This window comes from Cricetulus griseus, assembly GCF_003668045.3.
Source record: "Cricetulus griseus strain 17A/GY chromosome 1 unlocalized genomic scaffold, alternate assembly CriGri-PICRH-1.0 chr1_1, whole genome shotgun sequence".
In the NCBI taxonomy this organism is placed as follows: domain Eukaryota; kingdom Metazoa; phylum Chordata; class Mammalia; order Rodentia; family Cricetidae; genus Cricetulus; species Cricetulus griseus.
Window position 1 is genome coordinate 14,255,138 of NW_023276807.1, and position 20,798 is coordinate 14,275,935.

Consider the following 20,798-nt stretch of genomic DNA (forward strand, 5'->3'; position numbering starts at 1 on the left):
GCAAAAATCCCATCACTCTACTGTCTAATATAGTACCCAAAGACATTAATCAGTCCTGTAAAGAAAAAACAATGGGTGAAAAAGAGACAGAAATTCTTTTTTCCCCCAGACAGTATGATCATTAACTCATAAGAAATGATAGAAGTGACTTTATTTATTTATTTATTTATTTATTTACTTATTTATTTTGAGACAGGTTTTCTCTCTGTGTAGCTTTGGAGGCTGTCTTGGAGCTAGCTCCGTAGACCAGGCTGGTCTTGAACTCACAGAGATCTGCCCTGCCTCTGCCTCCTGAGTGCTGGGATTAAAGGCAAGTGCCACCACTGCCCAGCTGACCATTAAAATTTAATACAGTCAAAGTTTCCATTTGTAAGCTGAGCTTATAAAGACAGCATGTCTCAAGCCAGTAATAATTGACTAGAAATATAATTAAAATGATCTGCAGCAATATCCACCAGGTTTCTGGGACACTCAGAAATCCACAAGCCTACTGTGAAGAATATTTCAAAGCTAATAAAGACTATATAAGGGGCTGGAGTGATGGCTCAGCGGTTAAGAGCACTGGCTGCTCTTCCAGAGGACCCAGGTTCAATTCCCAGCACCCACATGGCAGCTGACAATTGTCTGTAACTCAAGTTCCAGGGAATCTGACACCCTCACACCAATGTACATAAAATTAAATAAATTTTAAAAAAAGAATATATAAAACTGAAGTAAACAAAGAGATGTAAATTAAACCACACTGTCAAAAGGATGCCAAATTCCCCCATTTTTTTTTTAAAGAACTCAAACTTATACCACTTATATAGAGGAATAAAGGTATACAAATATCTACATTACCATTGCCTTTATAGAAGATTTTGGAGGAGGCTGATCACTGCACGGTATGAAGCCTATGTTGCTGTAAAGCAGTGTGGGTGAGGGCAGCCAGCATACCAACGGGGAGAGATCTCAAAGGTGCATTTCCTGTAGGTAACATGGGAGTTAGTGTAAAGAAAGAAGGAAAGTGGCTGTTGGGTTATTGCCTAACACCAAAGTGTATTCTAGTGGACTAAAGACACAAATACCAGGGAGGTAAACGTTTACATAAGAATATGGGAAAATATTATGACCAGCATGTGAGAGAAGCACTTAAAACTTCAAGAGGATAAGCCACAAGAAAGTAATCACGTCAAAGTGATCTCCTATCACTCAGGAGTCAGGAGCAGGAAAGCCAGCTGGGTTACATCGTGAAACCCTGTCTCAAAAATACAAGATGAGGGGCTGGAGAGACGGCACAGTGGTTAAGAGCCCTGGATGCTAGGGTAGAGGATGGGAGTTGGTTCCCAGCACCCATCATAACCATCTGTAACTCCAGCAGTAACCGGGGCCTCAAGGCCCTCCACTCCTCTGTGGGTACCAGGCACATACATAATGCAGCTAAAATACTCAGGCACGTAGACCAACAACAAACACGCAGGTGATCCCAGTGCTTGAGGCTGAAACAGCACAGGGCACCCTGGGTACCAGACTTAGTGTACGTTTACCTTGGGGGGCTGGGCAGGTATCTGTTCAGTGAGGGCCACCCTGAACAAAGCTCACAGGAAAAAAAGGTTTCCATGTCGGCGGCCAATAAGGAGTTAATGTCTTGAGCATGTAGACCCCATCCAAGTCACTGAAGTGAGAAGTGAACGTGGGTGACCATCTCCGCATGATAAGACTGAAGAGAACACAGGACACAGGGTGCAGCACCAGGTGGTTCTGGAGAGGAAGGTGAAAAAGAAGTGGATACAAGTTTAAAATGCAAATATACAAACACAGCCATAGATGAACATGGCCTCTAAAGTTGCCCTGGGCAAGGAAACAGGAACTCAACAAGCAGAGGAGCCAGAGGGAGTGAGTGACTCGTGCTTGCTGCCCCACCGGAATCAGGAGGATTGCTGCAAGTTCTAGGCCCACCTTTGGAACCCTGTCTCAGAAAACAAGACAAAAACACCCTTTAGAAAAAAAATGTTTAAGTAATGCTTTTTTTCCCCGCGTGAGACAGTGTTTCTTTGTATAGCTCTGACTGTCCTGGAACTTCCTCTGTAGACCAGGCTGGCCCCAAACTCAGAGATTCACCTGCTTCTGCCTCCTGAGTGCTGGGATTAAAGGCGTGCACCACCATGCCCAGCAATGTATTTTTGCAGTAATGTGTTTTTTTGCAAATCTTTCTTACTTTTCTTTAAACTAGAACTGACTTAGATGGCAGCTGAGGGACATTACTAGGAAGGGCCCTGTCGCTGTAACTGTTGTGCCCACACCGATGCAAATGCAGGTTTATTAAATTGTCCTACCTCAGGAGGGACCACGTCTAGCAAGCTGACACAGCAGCCTCCAGAGAGGGTGAAGTTCCCTGTCTACTGCTAGGTTTTAAAGACAAAAGTTACAGGATTACATCAGTAGGTACGGGTTGGTTTCTGATTGGTTGACATTTGGGAACAATCAGGAAAATTTCTCAAAGTCATATTTTGGCATGAAATACCTGTGTGCCAGGTATTCTCTTTGGTCAGTGCTGAGAGGGAACATTCTGTGGTTTCTATGGCTTTGTCTTGTTACTTGCAGGTGACCTGTTGTTCATAGATACTAATAGTTTTCAGAACTGTATCCTGGAGGTTTTGGTTTCCCCTGGAGTTTCTTTTGTGGCCAAACAGTTCCCAGGAACCAAGTACCTTGGAGGCTGGGGTTTGGGGGGGGGGTTTCTGGAGTTTCTTTGTGTTCAGTTTTGGCCCTAGGCTCTGGGAAGCCAGAGGATCTGGAGTTTCCTTGTGTTACAGGCCTATGTGTCTTTTCTGTAGCCTGTCATGGCTGCTAAAGCAGGGGGCTGAGTGAGGGTCTGGTCCCTTCATTCCTAGAAGTGAAGCCTTTTAGTTTATTTAGTTTACCCCTTTCAGTAACAACTGTTTTGTTTGCCAATTCACACAGGGTTGAAGCTTTGAGAGATGCAGCGACTGCTGTTGAACAAGAGAAAGAAATCCTCCTGGAGATGATCCACAGTATCCAGAACAGCCAGGACATGAGGCAGATTAGTGACGGTGAGAAATGTTGCCCCGAGCGAGTCCATGATGAATGGGAGTCAGCACTTGCCTGCCTTTGGGTGTGTGTACCCCAATTCAACATTAACAGCAGCTGGAGAGCAGCTGCAGCTGGTGGAGGTCATTGTTTTGGTGAGCTCCCCACCCCCACGCTAGCCTGCGGGGCAGGCAAGAAGTATGGCATGCAGCCTACCTCAGGACCACAGCACTTTACAAGGTCCTGGGCTGCGGGGAAGTAAAAGCAGAGGAACAAAGTGGAGGTGGAGACTTGGGATGGTCTGAGGTGTGATGGGCTAAGGAACTAACGTAAAATGCACTGCTGTGCTCATCTGAGGAGTATGGCAGCCTAGGAAGAATGGATCACTGAATGCAGTGGGCTGGAATGCTGGGGAGATAAGCAGCTGGACCCAGAGTGCCGTCCATCCACCATGGGTCCTGCCTAGTCCTTCACCATCATGACAAAGGATTAATGTTTTAGGGAGCTCTGGACCTGGAAAAGAAAGGAGTTGTTGATGGTTCTGTGTAAACCTTGAAATGTTACCAAAGCCCGTGGCCACCACAACTTCCTGTCACTGGCCAAGACTTGAACCTAGGGCCAGCTTGAGTATGTCTGCAGGGGAGAAGACCAGGGCTGGCTTGGGAGCCCACTGGTCCTCCGTTGTCACTGCTACTTCTTGGCCGAAAGTGTGCAGTGTATTCTGACAGACATGTGCATCCTATCGAGCCCCCACCCTGCCCCACCTCCAGCCCTAGCCACCCTCCTAGCTAAATTTTGCTTGCTTTGAGTTTATGATTTCCATCCCAGCTGTAGGTGCCTCTGCCAAATGTGTGGACATACAGACTTGGGAATGACAGCTGGTCCTTACTGTGTAGACAGACTTCCAGGGAAAGGCATTCTGTAACCTAGCTCCGTCATCCAGCACGTCATCTGTTAATCCTACATGCTATGGTAGTTTTGGCGTTTACCTTTAAAAATTCACAGCAGTGTTTACACAAAATAAAGGTAGCCACAAGTGCATGCCTTGGCATTGCTGATGTGACAGGTTTCTGTCTCCAACTGACTGATGTTTCATGTTTAGGAGAAAGAGAGGAATTAAACCTGACTGCAAACCGCCTGATGGGCCGAACCCTCACTGTCGAGGTCTCAGTGGAAACAATCCGAAATCCCCAGCAGGAGGAATCCTTGAAGCACGCCACGAAGATTATAGACGAGGTGGTCAGTAAGTTCCTGGATGATGTGGGAACTGCCAAGAGCCACCTAATGTCCCTCTACAGCGCGTGTTCGTCTGAGGTGCCGCCTGGGCCAGTGGACCAGAAATTTCAATCGATAGTGATCGGTTGTGCTCTTGAAGATCAGAAGAAAATCAAGAGACGGCTGGAGACACTGCTGAGGAACATTGACAACTCCGACAAGGCCATCAAACTACTAGAGCACTCTAAAGGAGCCGGTCCCAAAACTCTGCAGAACATGGACGGCAAATTTAATTAGCCCTCAAACCCACGGGCCCTTACAAACGCTGTTGAAAAAAAAAAAAAAGAAAGAAAGAAAAAGAAAAACCACTATTTTAAATAACTAGTTCTTTATGTTGGGCATAACCACTTACACCGCATCCTGATAACTGTTTCAGATGAGGAAGTATCCCAGTGTCAGCAGACACACGACACTTAAAAACCACAAGTATTTCAGTCGCCTCCCAAGAAGTTTTGAACAGCATTCCTGTCTTGCACTGGGCTCCAGCTCTGTATGTTTAACCTCTGAAGATGCACACATAGTATGTGGGGAAATAAATAAAGGGCAAATGCAGCACTGCTCTTTCCTTGATTTCAGTACAGGCGCATCCAGCCCCTGGAGCAAGGTAGTCACACCACAGTGTGAGCAGAGCACCTAGCCCCTGCAGCAATGCTCACACCACAGTGTGAACAGCACCCAGCCTCTGGCAGTGCACTCACACCACAGTGTGAACAGGGCACACAGTCCTTGGTGCAGTGCACTCACACCACGGTGTAAACAGGGCATCCAGCCCCTGGAGCAGTGTAGTCAAACCATGGTGTGAACAGGCACCCAGCTCCTAGAGCAGTGTTGTCACACCACAGTGTGAACAGCACCCAGCCCCTAGAGCAGTGTTTGTTTTCACACCACAGTGTGAACAGCACCCAAGCCTCTGGCAGTATACGCACACCATAGAGTGACCAGAATACCCAGTCCCTGGAGCAGTGTGTTCACAACAGTGTGAATGAAGCACCCACCCAATACCTGGAGCGGTGTGTTCACACCAGTGTGATGGAGCATCCAGCACCTGGAACAGTGTATTTCTACCACACAGTGTGCCTAGAAGGATAAAAGGAAAGACATCAGAACCTCACCCTGCATGTTCTCAATTTTTGGGCCATCTGTTTTATGCATCTCATGACATGTTTTTTATGTGTGTGGAAGCATGACATAAAATGTGAGGAAACCGCTTCATTTTACCATGGTGAAGGTCCGTATCCACCAGGCTGCAGCAGCCTCTCTTCAGTGTGGGTGCAGATGAGCTGCCCTGACGTTACCAAGTGTGCAGTGGGAGCCTAGAATAATGACCCAGTAGTCACTTCTCTGTGGACATGTGGGTGGTTTCAACTTGTTTCTATGACTACAGCATATTTATGTCCTTGGAGCTTTTTTCTGTTCTTGGTCTTCTTTGTATAAAATTCCATTAATGGGTTCATTGGGCCAAGAGATATATACATTTTCACGGCCTAAAAACATATTTCTAAATTTTTATAAGTTTTATCAGTTTGTACTGCCTTCAGTAATTAAAAGAATCCATTTCACCGAACTCTAGCACTGGGCTTTGCTTTTCTCCCATTAGACACAAAGCCCCTTAATTAATCAGCACCTGGTTTGCCGAGAAAGCTGGCCAGCAGGCCATCTTCCTGTGACTAAAAGCAGCAATGGAACACTATTTACTAAAAGTAAATAGTGCTGGTGGCACACTGACTTCTCAGTAACAACCACTCTGAAGTAAATCGCCTCCAACAGTTTTTATTAGGACGGAGACATTTTCCATACCAAAAACCAAAGATCTATATGGATTGTAATCTCTCAGTACAGACGTTACTGAGCTGAACCTTCTATGCCAAAATGCTATGCCAGACTCTGTGGACCCAGCCGGGGCAAAGCATCTGCCCGCAGACTTAGCCTGCTACCAGGCTCACTGTCACCATATTTTCTGTCACCAGCTTCGTTTTTGTTTGTTTGAGACAGGGTTTCTCTGTGTAGGCTTGGCTGTCCCGGAACTTACTCTGTAGACCAGGCTGGCCTTGAACTCACAGAGATCTGCCTGCCTCTGCCTCCCCAGTGCCAGGATCAAAGGCGTGTGCCACCACTTCCTGGCCTGTGGCAGCTTCTTAAACTTAAGAAGTACACAAATTTCCCTTAGGCTCTCAAATGTCAGGCTCTCTGGTTCCTTTCTGCCCTGGGAAGATATGCCGACCTCCCCCAGTTCACCCACTCTACATCCATCCAGAACTTCTGTCACAAATTCTGGCTATCTCCTTGACCTTTGTATTCTTTGTATTATTTCCTTCTCATTCTCTATAGGTTTTGTGTGTATCTGTGCATGCACTCAAGCTCACAGAGACAGAAGAAGGCGTGATACATCCTGGAGCTGGAGTTACAGGGAGCTCCTGAGTTGCCTGAAACGACTGCAGAGAATTGAACTCTGGTCCTCTCCAAGAGTAGCAAGTGCTCTTACCCACCAGGCCATCTCTTTAGCCCTTGGTGTCATTTTTCACAGTGGAATTTTTTGGATGGTCACTGATTGCTTCTCACAAAATTGACTATGCTCCACCCTCTCTGTCCCGCGCCCGCTCTGTATTCCTCGCCAGCAAGAAACACACGCAGGACACTCGGATCCTTCTGCAGACAAGCTTTAATGCATTAGACTGAACAGAGACTGAGCAGAGACTAAGCAGAGACTGAGCAGAGACTGAGCAGAGACTTAGCAGAGACATTGAACGAAGAAAACCATCCCTATATAAAAGGCTGACCAGCCGCCTGGGACGTATTACCCTATGAATGGCTTCAGCTCCTCAGGGAAGAATGAGCCACGGGATAGGCAGAGATCAAAGGAATGGAGATTACCCAGCGCCTGTGAAGTAATTCACACCTTGGTGTCTTCAGGCAGCATTATAATGCAGGAACCGGCTTCCTACATATCACCCTTTTTTTATTAATTAATGAAAAGGCTTTATATTATTACAAGCAAATAGGTCACCCATATGTTGAGGGATAGAGGCAGGGGTTGACCTTCCCAAAATCAAACATTAAGACTGTGTACGAGAGTCACCATCAGGCTGTCAGTTTGACCCGAAGTACTCCCGACCTGTCCTCTGCCGTTTTTCTGGGAAAGGGAAATCTCGGGGCAGGTAACCCTTATGCAGGTCAACGTACCTCCCAGAGAAGCCTGTATAATAGGCAACTCTGTGCGATGCCTTTGCTCAGCATCCCTCATTGGGGCTGCACAAACCAGACACTCTACCCTGTGCAGTGAGCCTAGGCTCCGGGTGTGCAAGAGCTGTCTGGCCGGCGGCCTATCGCTTAGTAGCCAAAAATATAAGCGCTTGGATGATCTCTTGGTTTGAGCCCTGGAGCTTACATGCCAGTCAAAAGTAACAGCAATCCATATGCGGCTGTATCGAACAATTACACCCACCCCTTTTCTCACAGGCCAGCCAAAAAACGGCTGTATCGAACAATTATACCCACCCCTTTTCTCACAGACCAGCCAAAAATAACAGCAATCTGTAAACGGCTGCATCGAACAATTATACCCACCCCTTTTCTCATAGACCAGCCAAAAATAACAGTAATCTGTAAACGGCTGCATCGAACAATTACCCCCACCCCTTAAGTAGAGACAATCGCTCCGCCAAGGGCAGGAGTTAATCTGGATAACAATAGCGGCTCTCAACTCCCGGGGGTAGAGGGTGGAGTTTCGACTTTTGAAGGTCTGTAGAGGCTCTTTAGGTTGAATCTTTCTGGGATCCACAGGGGATTCTCTTCATCCTGTGAGAAAACACAATATCGCTCCCCTGGATCTTATGAGAATAGGATCCGGGCCTTTCCAAAGATCAGTTAAGATATCTTTCCATTTTACCATTTCCTTTTGGCCTTTTAGTTTTTGAGGTGAGACGCTTGGCCTCGGTATGGCCCCCAGCGTTAATGTAAATGAGGCTTTAAAGCCCCAGGCATTCCAGGCCTTTAAGAAGTGTTGAATAGCAGGCATGGCCTTTTCCCCTATCAAAGACTGGGAAAGCCATCTGTAATTTTTTCCATTCCTCTGATGGTAAGAAGGAGTCGGTACCAAATAGTGGATGTGCTGATGGAAGCACACCCGCTGGCATTTTTGGCCGTGTTGTTTCTTTCTCTAGCTTTGCTTCCTTGTTAGAGTCTAAAATCTCAGAGTCTGAGCTGCTCAGCTCCAAGGCTTCCAGTTTCGTTGTAGGGCAGCTTCTAAATTTACCGGGGTGTGACCGGCCATTCCCCATTCTTTCTCCCTCCTTTTTTGTCTCTCCCTCATCTAGCTGAGCTGTTTCTTTTAAAACTTTATCTCTTGAGCTTTTAGAGTTATCAGAGTTATCAAGATTTAAAGCTTTATACACTCCCTTGTCAGTAGACATCCCGGGAGGTCCTTTTTTCTTATACGTTGTAGTTTCTCTTTTTATATACACTCCCATGTCATTAGACATCCCGGGAGGTCCTTTTTTTTTATATTTTATTGTTAGGCGCGCCCCATCTCTCACTATATTTGGTTTCTGATATGTAATTCTGGACTTCTTTAAGATTGCTACAACAGTGAGAAAAGTCAAAATAGCTTCTAGTAAAAGCATAGAAGCCTCTATATTAACCTCCCACAATAGCAACATTTCCAAGCCAAAGTCTAGAAAAATCATACCTCTCCGAATTTTTCTCATTACATTCGGTTTCTGATATGTAATTTTGGACTTCTTTAAGATTGTTACAACAGTGAGAAAAGTCAAAATAGATTAACCTCCCAAAATAGCAACATTCCCAAGCCAAAGTCCAGAAAAATCATACCTCTCCGAATTTACCACCCTGCAGTTCTGAATCCGCCTCGTTAGAGGGGTCTCTGAGGTGCTGGAGATGTTAAGCTTCCCGGGTTTCGGCACCATATGTCCCGCGCCCGCTCTGTATTCCTCGCCAGCAAGAAACACACGCAGGACACTCGGATCCTTCTGCAGACAAGCTTTAATGCATTAGACTGAACAGAGACTGAGCAGAGACTAAGCAGAGACTGAGCAGAGACTGAGCAGAGACTTAGCAGAGACATTGAACGAAGAAAACCATCCCTATATAAAAGGCTGACCAGCCGCCTGGGACGTATTACCCTATGAATGGCTTCAGCTCCTCAGGGAAGAATGAGCCACGGGATAGGCAGAGATCAAAGGAATGGAGATTACCCAGCGCCTGTGAAGTAATTCACACCTTGGTGTCTTCAGGCAGCATTATAATGCAGGAACCGGCTTCCTACACCTCTCCATGCCTCTTAGGGTTGCTGATCTGTGTCTCCAGCTCTTGGAACCTCCAGGGAATGGGCCTGCTAAATACATACATCTGTCTCAACTGCATGTGACACACATTTTAGGACAGCCCCTCGGCTATCTGGTAGTTCTGCTTCCCAGGACTCATCTCTACACTAGCCCTTTAAAGCCACTCTCTGCCTTTCTCTTTAAGGGCAGGCTGCATTGTGGCAACTAGCAGGACCTTCAGAGGTGCTTGCAGCAACCTACTCACAATTCGTCAACTAAGGGCAGAGTGAAAATTCTGTCCAGGTAAAAATTACTAAGTACAGCAGGGCAGCAGTGACACACGCCTTTAATCCCAGCACTCGGGAGGCAGAGGCAGGCGGAACTCTGTGAGTTCGAGGCCAGCCTGGTCTACAAAGCGAGTTCCAGGACAGCCTCCACAGCCACAGAGAAACCCTGTCTCGGAGGAAAAAATTTTTTTTTACTAAGTGCACAATTGACATGTGAGTGATTTATGGATCCTTCCAGAAGCTCTGAGAGCACAGGGCGATGAATAGTTGGCTCCCCAGGGTGATGACTGTGAAGCAGGGCTCCCCAGCTGCATGCTCCAGGGGATACTACTTTTCAACCAATAAGTGAGAGTGTTTGGGATGGAGGATCTGGGGTCTTCCTAGGGAGTGGCTCTTCTGGATGAGGAGAGGCTGTGGTGCTCAAAGGGCTGCATAGAAGTTCTGTCCTTCCTGCAGGGCCAATATGGGGAGCTCGGTGCCTTCCAGAGCTTGAAGCCCAGCGATCCACCCCCAGGAGGCTGTCAGCTGTCATGACAGAGCTGATCCAAAAGCAGCTGCAGGGAGAGGTGGAGAAACAACACTGTGGAAGGGACTTGAGCAAACCCATGTCAGGGAGGCTGAGGCTGGAGGCGCCGCCATCAGAAGATAAGGGAACCAGTCTTGCTGGGTGTTTCCAGCATGGTCTTTAAGCTTCTGTGTCCTGTGCTTGTCTCACATGAGCTGGGAGAGGCTCAGGCCACCTTGGGAGAAAAGGCTAGACTGTATCACAGTGGAAACCAAGTGCTACAAATCCCAGCTTGCTGCTACAGCAGCAGACGGAAACTATGGCTCAGCTGCAGCAGGAGTTCAGCAGGCTCAGGCAGCAAAAGCAGCCGCCCCTGGGAAGGCCTCCCTGTCGTAGGGGGAGGGGAGAGGATAAGGCAGTTCCAGGGTCTACATTAGAGTAGCTAATATAGACAAACATCCCCTCCCAACACACACACACACACACACACACACACACACACACACACACACACACACGGACACGAAGTATAGAATGGAGCTCAGTCCAGTACCTCATCAGAGTGCTTAGACATCACCCTAAAGAAGTGATCAACTTAGGGTATGGTGGTGAAGGCTTTTCATCTCAGCCCTTGAGATGCAGAGACAGGCAGATCTCTTGGGAGTTCAAGATCAGCCTGGCCTGGTCTATAGGGTACCTTCCAGGTCAGCCAAGGCTACAAAGTGATCTCACTCTTGGTGTTACATTTTACTTTTTCTTCTATTATTATCATTATGTGTCTGGGTGTTTTACCTTAATGTAGGCCTGTGTCTTTGGAGAGCACTGGATCCCCAGAATTGGCTTTGAAGACACTTGTGAGCCACCATGTGAGTGCTGGGATGGAACCATCTGCAATGAACCATCTATCTCTCTAGCCCGAGGTCCACTTTGAAATTGGAAAATAGGAAAGAATATGCAGTCACTAAAAAGCACAGAAAAATCTGAATACCAAATATTTGTCATTTTCAAATGACCAATCCTGACAAGTTGCTATATCTGAAGTTCATCTATATGATGATGCTATTTTGAAAGCTGGACAATACAAGTATCCAAGGACACAAAATAAGGTAAAAACGGCTGCAAATTTGGAGGCAGCAACAGGGACATGGATGAGTTTAAATTTAGCTGTTCTCCACTTGTGTATGCTTACCCATACAAGGAAATGGGGTGGAATGGACGTTGCAGGACAGTTCTACACAAACAACGGTGAGCCAGCAACGCCACCTTTTGACCAGCAGAGGGCGAGGCGGGGCGGGGTGGGGCAGCTGCATCATTTATGGTTCAAATTCTGCTCTCCTCTGTCTATAAAAATCAGAGTAAAGATGCTGAGTGAGGAAGTGTAAATGAGAGAGTGGCTGAGTGGGTTGTCTGACACAATGAACTAAACTATATAGTTGTTTTACACCCGAAGATGGGATAATGGTGTTTGGGGCCAAAAGCCTGAAAACATGAAAATAACTTTCTTTAAAAGACTAGTAGTAGCCAGGAGGTGGTGGCACACAGCTTTTAATCCCAGCACTCAGGAGACGGACAGGTGGATCTCTGAGTTTGAAGTCAGTCTGGTCTACAGAGCAAGTTCCAGGACAGAGAAACCCTGTCTGAAATCCCTCCCCTCTCTCTCTCTCTCTCTCTCTCTCTCTCTCTCTCTCTCTCTCTCTCTCTCTCTCTCTCTCTCTCACACACACACACACACACACACACACACACACACACACGACTAGTAGTAATTAGATTACCGGAGAAAGTTAGCTTCTAAAGAAAAACCATTTACAGCATGATGCTATTAAGTTACATTAAATAACTGGCACCCAGACTATGAGCATTAGTGACGAAGTAGCTAAGTGCAAAATATTTTTAAGTCATTTTGATAAGTTAAATAAGTCACACCTGCCTATTTATTCACATAGTTGTTCATTATAAATGGTTTCATACCTCACCGGGTGGCCAAAGACGGCCTTGCACTGACACCACACCTAGGTCTTTTGCCCACTCCGCCCCATACTGGCGGTCCCCATCACACACACCACACAGAATTCTAGCTTTGAAATGTTTTATTATTTTGGTTATTGGAATTCATCTCTGTTGAAACTGTAATCAAGTAGTACATTTTTAAATTAATCCCAAAGGCGTAAGTACCACTCAGTATAAATACATACCAGCAGTTTCCCATTCAGATTTACAAAAGCATTATTTATTAGTAACAAAAATATAGAAGGGGTTAAGTTTTTCCTTTGATCCAAAGATTTTATTTTTAAAATACCATTTATCAACATCCTACTATAGATATTTCAAGAGACAACAGAAAAGGAGTAGTAACAAAAAGTCCAGTGGCCAAATCATTCCGTTATCTGGGAGCTTGGTGCCTGGGTATTTCAGACCCCACTGTGGTTTATGTACCTACCTATATGCAGATAACTTCCTTTGTATGATAGCTTTTTAATGAAACCCTTAAGAGTAACAAGATATTCATATAACTGTTAAGGTGATTAAAGCCACCTAGTCACTGGATGGCTGCAGCAGAGGAATCGCTCACCCTGTGAGCCCCCTGCAGCCAGTCTGTGAGGGATGCTCCAATGAGGTGTTCCCAGAGTACCTCACAGCAGGTACCAGAATCTCTCTAAAGGATGACAAGAGCACAACACTTCAGGGTGAGACGGATTCTAAGGCCAACTCCTCATCCTAAGTGTTCTGACCAAGACACCAGTCCCTGGTGGCAAGCACAGGGTGGGCCCACACTCCTGAGTTCTTCTCAGCACTGCCTTCCCAGGTCAGAAGCAACTGCTTAACTTCACTCTGCAGGGAAGCATCAGTCACACAACTTCTCTGTGGTAGTGTTAGCTCTAATTTGAAAACGACATGCGGGTGCTGTCACTTTGGGTGGATAAAAAGAAACAGTTAAATCTGCGTTTGTTTGTACTGCCTTACAAGGGCCGTTTTGTATACTATTTAATTTACAGGCAGAGACTAGAAGAAGAAACCTGAGGAACTCTTAAATATGGCAATTATTCCACAGCTGTGTGCTTGACACTAAACACTGGCGATGATGCGAGAAAGTAAACTAGAGCATAAATGTACAGGGTTCTCTTTATCGTCACCAAGGGGCGTCACCAGAATTTCGTATTAAAGTTCTTAAAAGTTACAGTCACAAAAGAAAGCAATGTGACCTTTAAAGGTTTCAGAATTAAATACATTGATAAATCAATTACTTGTGGCTGATATTAGACCTTTCATAGTTAAGTATAAAATATAGCAATGCAAAGTAAAAATTCAAATGTGTAACAAAGACTTCCATTAAAAAAAAAAGATAAAACAAAGTACATAAAATTCTGTTACAAACATTAAAGAATCAGCAGCCATCATCAAACTGGGTCATTATTTTATAGAGAAGAACCACACACCTTTTTACCACACATTAAGCGACTATGAATAAAACTACAGTGTTCTATAATGAATTCTTCCAATTTAACCCTGCCAATTAAAAATGACAAGACTGTTTGCCACCAAATACACTTGTGCAGAAATTAAGGCGACTGAATGTGAAGAGAGAAACCATGACGCACACAGGTACCCAAGGACCCTGGTTAGGAACCAAGGTCCCCAACTCTTAGGCCACCACCAGCAATGGGGGTGCTAACAACGGATAACACAAAACAAAGATCTTTACTACTTGGGGATGAAATGGTGCCAGACCCTTTCAATGCTGTGAAATTCCAGCATTCAGTGTGGACTATGTAACAAGGGCACTCCGTAACTTCTACTATGTTCTTGACATTAATCTGGGCAGGGGAAGGACAGTATAATGGGAGTAAACATAAAAAGAAAAAAGAACAAGAGAAATACATCGATCATGTATATATTTTGGACATATTTTGACAAAAATAATAGATAATGACGTCATAGCACATTTTTCAAGAAAAATCATTTTTATATATTTTGAAGTCCTGTGAAAACTAGGAATGTGGAAAGGAGTGATTGAAACTTTAAAAACAAAACCAGCAATCAAGAATAATCAGTTTTTAAAAGACCTCATGAAATTATCTCTCTTTGGCAGGCTAGTGTCCCAACTTAGAAGTTTGCAAGCATCATTTACATACTGGGTCATTTCTTTACAGACATCTAGGTGCTGACAGCTCCTGATAAGGTGCCATGTAAACCAAAGGCCACAAAATTGTACGCAATAATCTTAAAATGCTATCCAAGGTGTGTAAACAGAAGGATACTTCAGAGTTGCAAGGCTCCAGAAAATCCATAACCTGGGCCAGGACCAGAGACTACCTTTTGTACATTCTGAAAAAATCATTCCCTTCATCTTCAAAGTTCAGAGTTGGGGGTCTCAGTCACCAACCTGGAAACTAGTGTGCACATACTTTCCAAGATCTTCTGAGTGACTGTCGGCTGCTGTGGACTAGGGAATGTGGCTAAGCGTGTGACATTGAGAGCTCACCGTCTTACAGTGGCCACAGAGAAGACTGTAGGACTCTCACTAGGGAGAGGCCTGGCATTTGGATGTTCGCATTCCCTTCACCTACACTGTTGGAGAGGACACTGCCTTTAAAAGATGCCACGAATACAAATCCTACTAGTAAAGCACTGGAAAAATTACGGGGCTGTTTTGGCACATGGCACATTTAAGTCCAAGTTCGTTTTGTAAAACATGCCTCGACGTTCTCATGTGAGACCAGAAAGATACACAATGTGTAAATGGTTGAATGACCTACTTAGAATCTACAAACCCTTTACTAGCACACAGACCTTTGTTTTCTGGGGCCAGGTGTCTGCATGCACACTCCCACATCTACACTTTACAGACATTGCACGAGGCCCACTGACAACACACGCTAGTGCAGGCTGACAAAGTCTGAATCTTTCCTTCAGTACTTTCTTTAAGCATTCAGAATGAACATTCCAGAAAAGCTAGACGATCCGTTCCAGAAAAAGAATGCTTGCTATCTCTCCTTGGTCCATAAGAGTAAAACTGGACCCAATATATTTAGTCATCTCATTTTTGTTTCAGCATTTAAAATTCAGCAAAACCCGTTTTTGACATGTCCTATAGTGTCCCTTCAAAAACAGGAGAAGCTTCGTCTAATGTAAAGAACTAGAATGAGTGTACAAGGCAGTAATTTTCCAGCAGAGGTCTCCATCTACATTCTGAGAAGCGCTGCAGGGCAACATTACAATGTCAGCTTTCAGAGCGAGGTCCGCTAAGACTCGAACACACGGTGACGCTGGGTGCTCCTTAGGGAACTGCAAATGCAATCCTGATCTCCTCCCTGAAACAACTTAAGGTATACTACAGCTGCTAAAAGGATTTCTGGTTTTCTTGGTCCTTTGTTTGTTAGGTCTAAGATGGATGACGTCTCCACCATTAAGGGTACTTGAATTCTGACCCAAGTGACTTCCAACGGACGTGTTAAAGACACCTGTATAAATTAGGGAGAAACAGAATGACTGATACACCCCAAAGTCACCAATCATATACACATTATTTATTAGTAAAATTAGATATATAATTAAATACCTCCAGTTGCTTTCATTTTTTATTATACTGGGAGAGAAACATTTTAAGCAGGCAGTTCAGCTTTACTAATCTCGGTGCTGCACTGCCACAACCTATCTCCATTACCTCTTTGCATCCTGAGGCTAAAGCAGCATAATCAAATTGGCCTGCAGGTAAAGTGACAAGTGAATGATAGAGGAAGCTATCACACGTACATTTTCAAATGTGCTATGCACAAAATGGAACCTCTAACATATGAACTGCCGAGCATCTGGATACATGAAACTCTGGGCACAGGACACCATCAAGGAAACAGAATCCAAGACTGGTTCCTGCCCACAAGAAGCTGCAGTCTAACAGGTGATATCGAATATACAAGTATACCATATGACAATGTACCAAGCATGGCTCTCATCTTTGTGCAAGCCCAAATCCATGGCCAGTTACTGGGAAGAGAAGATAACATGGACTTCAGGGACTGCTAAACTTAACCAGCATCTAACACACAACAGAGAAGGATCAGTGAGACGCAGTGAGATGAGAGGGAAAGGTAGAAAAGGAGAAGACTCGGAAGAGATGATGCTGTGGAGGCTGTTTGTGTACACACGGGTCTTCTCAGTCTGCGGGGTGAAGCGGAAACTCAGCAGTAACAACTCCTAACAAGAGAGCGATGGATTCTCACGGAGCTTAGCAATCTCACCCTGACACATAGAAAAGGTAAGCACAACACAATAAATGGAGTAAGTGCCAGGTAAACACACGGGCTGAAATTTCCCAAGCACTTACCGATTTTGTTACTACTTGTATGTGTCTGCTCTGGCTCTTCCGTTATTTGTTGTTTGAGTTTTTGTAGATGTTTCTCAGCCAAATATTTAAAAACTAGAATAAACACGCACACACACACAGTATGACTATGCAAGTAAATCAATTTTCATGTTGCAATATTTGGACTTACTATATAAACTTAAAATTACATTAGATTAGAAGCATGCAACTGAGTTAAAAATTCAACTTTTAAAAATGACTTGTGCAGTATCTGACAACAGCAGAGAATGTACAGTGTGTCCAGTGAGAGATGGAAGTGCACTTGTACACACCGTCTCTGCCGTTTGAAAACCTTGGATCATGATGAATGATGCTACTAACAGTAACAGGACTCATCCCTTTCTGCTTTTGTTTTGAGACAAGGCCCAGGCTGGCCTGGAACTCCTGCCTCTACTTTCTAAGTACTAGGATGTCAGGCACCCATCCACCAACCAGGCCCTGCTTAAACTAGTTCACTTTCCTTTCTTTGTCTGAAGAAAACTATACAGAATAAAGACCCAAGTGACAATCCAGTTGCAATCTAAAAATGAAAATTCTAGAATAAGAGAAAAATCTCAAAATTTTCTTTTATCTTATTTTCTTTTGTTTGTTTTTTTGAGACAGGATTTCTCTGTATGCGTGGCTGTCCTGGAACTCACTTTGTAGACCACGCTGGCCTCTAACTCAGAGATCTGCCTGCCTCTGCCTCCTGAGTGCTGGAATTAAAGGTGTGTGCCACCAATGCCAAGCTAATCTTATTTTATTAAATTTGAAAATACTGAGACATTTTGCTGTCTGATGGAGTCTCTACTATAGTGGAATAATAAAGCAATTCATTAACTTCTAAAATTTATGCATGAGAACTACATAGATGTATACATTAATTTTATTTCACACTTAATTTTATTTTAGAACATCTCTCTCAGTTATTTACTTTGTGTGTGTGGTACAGGTGTGTGGAGGCGGGAAGACAACTTGTGGGAATGGCTTCTCCTCTCCTCCCACTCTGTGGGTTCCAGGGGTTGAACACACTGTCAGAGTTGGCAGTGAGCACCTTCACCTGCTGAGCATCTTGTTGGCCCTATGGCTTAGAGTTTAAGAGCTAAAAAAACAAAAACAGGCAAAGAAGTAGCCTCCTGAAAATCTCTGGCATTTCTGGAAGAGTAAGTAACAAGTAATCATGAATATCAGTGAATAATTAAGGACCCTTGGAGCAGAATACCTTCAAAATTAACATAATGTGACAAGAAGAAACTTGTGTTCTCAAATTGTTTTGAAATCCAATTTCTAGGCATGACAGAAATAGCAAGTTTCTTGTTACAATATGTTTTTAAAGAGGGGGTTACCTTCGTTCACATTCAGGTCTTCCTTCACAGACGTCCTGTAGAATCTTAACTTCAGCCTCTTGGCCAGAGCCTCAGCTTCCTCACTGCACATGAAACAAACAAACAAACTTTTCAATCATATCTGATGAGAAACACTGGAGCATGGCTGGAGGAAGGGGAGGGTGGGAGGAGGGGTGCAGGGCCCTTTCTGAAGAAGCCTGACATGGCTCCCCTTTAACTAACTAAAATGCATGGAACACCAAGTGCTCAGTGCTCGAACAGGACTTTGACCTTCACTGTTCTTGTGGGGCAAACACAAATCACCTACCATAACTGTGAACAAATGCATTTCTATTAAAGTTGCAAAACAATTATACATCACTTTTCTTTAAAATATCTAAATTTGGGGCTGGGGCCTTGGCTTAGCTGGTGGAGTGTTTGCATAATGTCACAGGCCTGTGAATTCCAGCACCTCAGAGGGAGACAGAAGAAGGGTCAAAAGTTCAAAGTCACCTTCAGTTACAAGGACTGCAGGCCAGTCTGGGCTATATGAGACCACGATGAAAGACTATTTCTCTTTAACACCACTTGAATTGATTACACTGTAAGCTGTTTATTTTATTCTACTTACTAAATAATAAAGTGAGAACATTAATGGCTACATCAGTAAGCATACATTTTAGTTTCATGGGGACTCTTTTGTTTGTAGATTTACTGGGATTGTGGTTTCCCTGCTCCAAAAGGGCTCCCCAGACTCCTGTTGTGCATTCCCTGTGTAGCTCTTCCCACTCTGTAACCAAGGTTGGCCAGTGTCTGATAAAACATTTCTGAGAGGTCATCAAAGTCATTATAGTTCCTCTCTGGGGAAATGGCTGTCATGTTGTAAGAATATGGAGAACACTGAAGTAGCCCTGTAGAGGGCTGTCCCCAAGTGAGTGAGCCACCTTACAGTGGACCTCCACCAGGTGTGCTGGACATGAACACAGCCCCAGCATGTACAAGGCCAAGGCTGGATGAGTCTGAGGTTCCCCTGGATGGAGAAGGAGCTTATGCCAGCCTAGGCCATAGAGTGAGGCACACACTATCAGAAAGCAAAGCAGGAGGACAGCAAGAGAAAGAAGATGTAAAATAAAGCAAGTGTTTAAAGTTAGCAAAATATTAATAATGAAGAGTAGATATGTGTAGGTCATCTTACTTTTTGATACATGTGTCGTCCAGCAGATCAATCTTGTTTTGTACAAGCACAGTTGGTATATCTCCAACTTCTGCGACTACCTTTTCTCTCCAGCTGGAAATTGCCTCAAAAGACTCCCTGTCTGTGGTAGAAAACACAAGCACACAAGCCTGGGCCCCTGTAAGATCACAGAAGGAAATGATTACCCAACTGGCAAAGCGGCTGCGTGCAGGGCATGGACAACTTCCACCTACTCAGACCAATTTCCAGGGGACCCCCACTGCATATGCTCTAATGGTTTGCTATCCTTCAGTGGACTTTCTGGTTGAAAAGCACAGGCTGTTATGAAGAATGAAGGGCCAAAGTGTCAAAGTAAACCCCAACTAAACACGTTAGGGTTAAAACAGTAGGAAGCATGGCTTAGCCCAACAGAGAGGTGGGAAGGGCAGAAAGCTAAGCAGGAATGACAAACTTTTACTAAAAGCTTTGTGGTAAGATTTATCATCTGCTTATAGCACAGGTCTCAGGAAACTCCAAGAAAGCAAAGCAAATGATTTACTTGATCTGTTTATTTACTTTTAAATTGTATTATTTTAGTCAGAATATCAGTGATTGTCTTAAGGTTACTGCTGCTGTGATGAAACACCATGACCAAAATAAACTTGGGGAGGAAAGGGTTTGTTTTTCTCACAGTTCCATATAGCAGTTCATCATCAAAAGCAGCCCGGGCAGGAACTCAAGCAGGGCAGGAGCTGATGCAGAGGCCATGGAGGGGTGCTGCTTACTGGCTTGCTCAGCCTGCTTTCTTAAAGAATCCAGGACCACCAGCTCAGGGATGGCACCACCCACAGTGGGTGATTCCTCCAGCATCAATTACTAATTAAGAAAATGCCCTACAAGCTTGCCTACAGCCAGGTCTCAAGGAAACATTGTCTCAATTCTCCCCACTCTCCAATGACTCTAGCTGTGTCAAGCTGACAAAAAACTAGCCAACACAGTGATCTAAAAAAATATGATAACCAGTGTCCTGAGCCCACACACTCACACTATGATGGCCTCGATGTTCTTTTGACAAAATTTCAGCTATCAGCTGTCACATTAAGCTATTGATATCTAAGACTGAAAACAGAGCCAGGTGTTGTGGCTCACACCTTTAGGCCCAGCACTAGGAAGCAGAAGCAGGAACACAGCAAGTTCCAGGCCAGCCTAGTCTACATAATGAGACCCTATCTCAAAACAAAAATTTAGTCAATAAACTGCAATCTCCTGGAAAAAGCAGTGACTCCATATTAATTCTCATACCCTGGTAATGTTAGGTCCAAAGTCTCCCCCCCTCTTTTCTCCCCCCCCCAGCAGTGCTGGTGGCAATGCCCTAAAAAGGAGGACTCTGACTGGGTCCACAAAGGACTGCTATTGGCCTAAATTCAGCATTCCTTGAGATCTTTCCTCCAGTTAATCCTAACAGCCCGTAACTGCTCAGAACACCCACCCTGCTGACTGTATAAAATCTCTGCTTCCTGTCCAGTTGCTGTCTTCTATTCTTGAAGGTAGACCAGTAGTTTGTTTCCCCAGTAAACTTT

The 20,798-nt window shown here is 44.6% G+C and overlaps 2 protein-coding genes and 1 pseudogene across 7 annotated transcripts in view; 2 read left to right on the forward strand and 1 right to left on the reverse strand.

Annotated features, from left to right (window-relative positions):
* Window positions 1–2,866: 2,866 nt before the first annotated feature.
* Window positions 2,867–5,869, forward strand: LOC113833074 (BAG family molecular chaperone regulator 2-like; the record flags this gene model as incomplete). The annotated part of the gene is made up of 2 exons (XM_027392843.1): window positions 2,867–3,053; window positions 4,133–5,869. Coding segments are annotated over 2 exons (597 nt in total), but the record flags the coding sequence as incomplete, so codon positions are not given.
* A 3,721-nt stretch (window positions 5,870–9,590) lies between these two features.
* Window positions 9,591–11,993, forward strand: LOC107980288 (annotated as a pseudogene).
* Window positions 11,994–12,448: 455 nt separating this feature from the next.
* Rab23 (RAB23, member RAS oncogene family) overlaps window positions 12,449–20,798 on the reverse strand; it is a 29,397-nt gene continuing 21,047 nt past the window's right edge. For 5 of the 6 annotated variants that reach the window (XM_027392837.2, XM_027392840.2, XM_027392838.2 and 2 more), the window contains exons 4-7: window positions 19,240–19,396; window positions 18,066–18,148; window positions 16,702–16,794; window positions 12,449–15,838 (exon numbers count right to left, since the gene is read on the reverse strand). In XM_027392837.2, the coding sequence (XP_027248638.1) occupies window positions 15,699–15,838; window positions 16,702–16,794; window positions 18,066–18,148; window positions 19,240–19,396 (473 nt within the window). In that variant the 3' untranslated portion in view covers window positions 12,449–15,698. Of the gene's footprint in view, window positions 15,839–15,889; window positions 16,617–16,701; window positions 16,795–18,065; window positions 18,149–19,239; window positions 19,397–20,798 lie in introns of those variants that run through there. The other variant, XM_027392842.2, reaches the window with a different exon arrangement.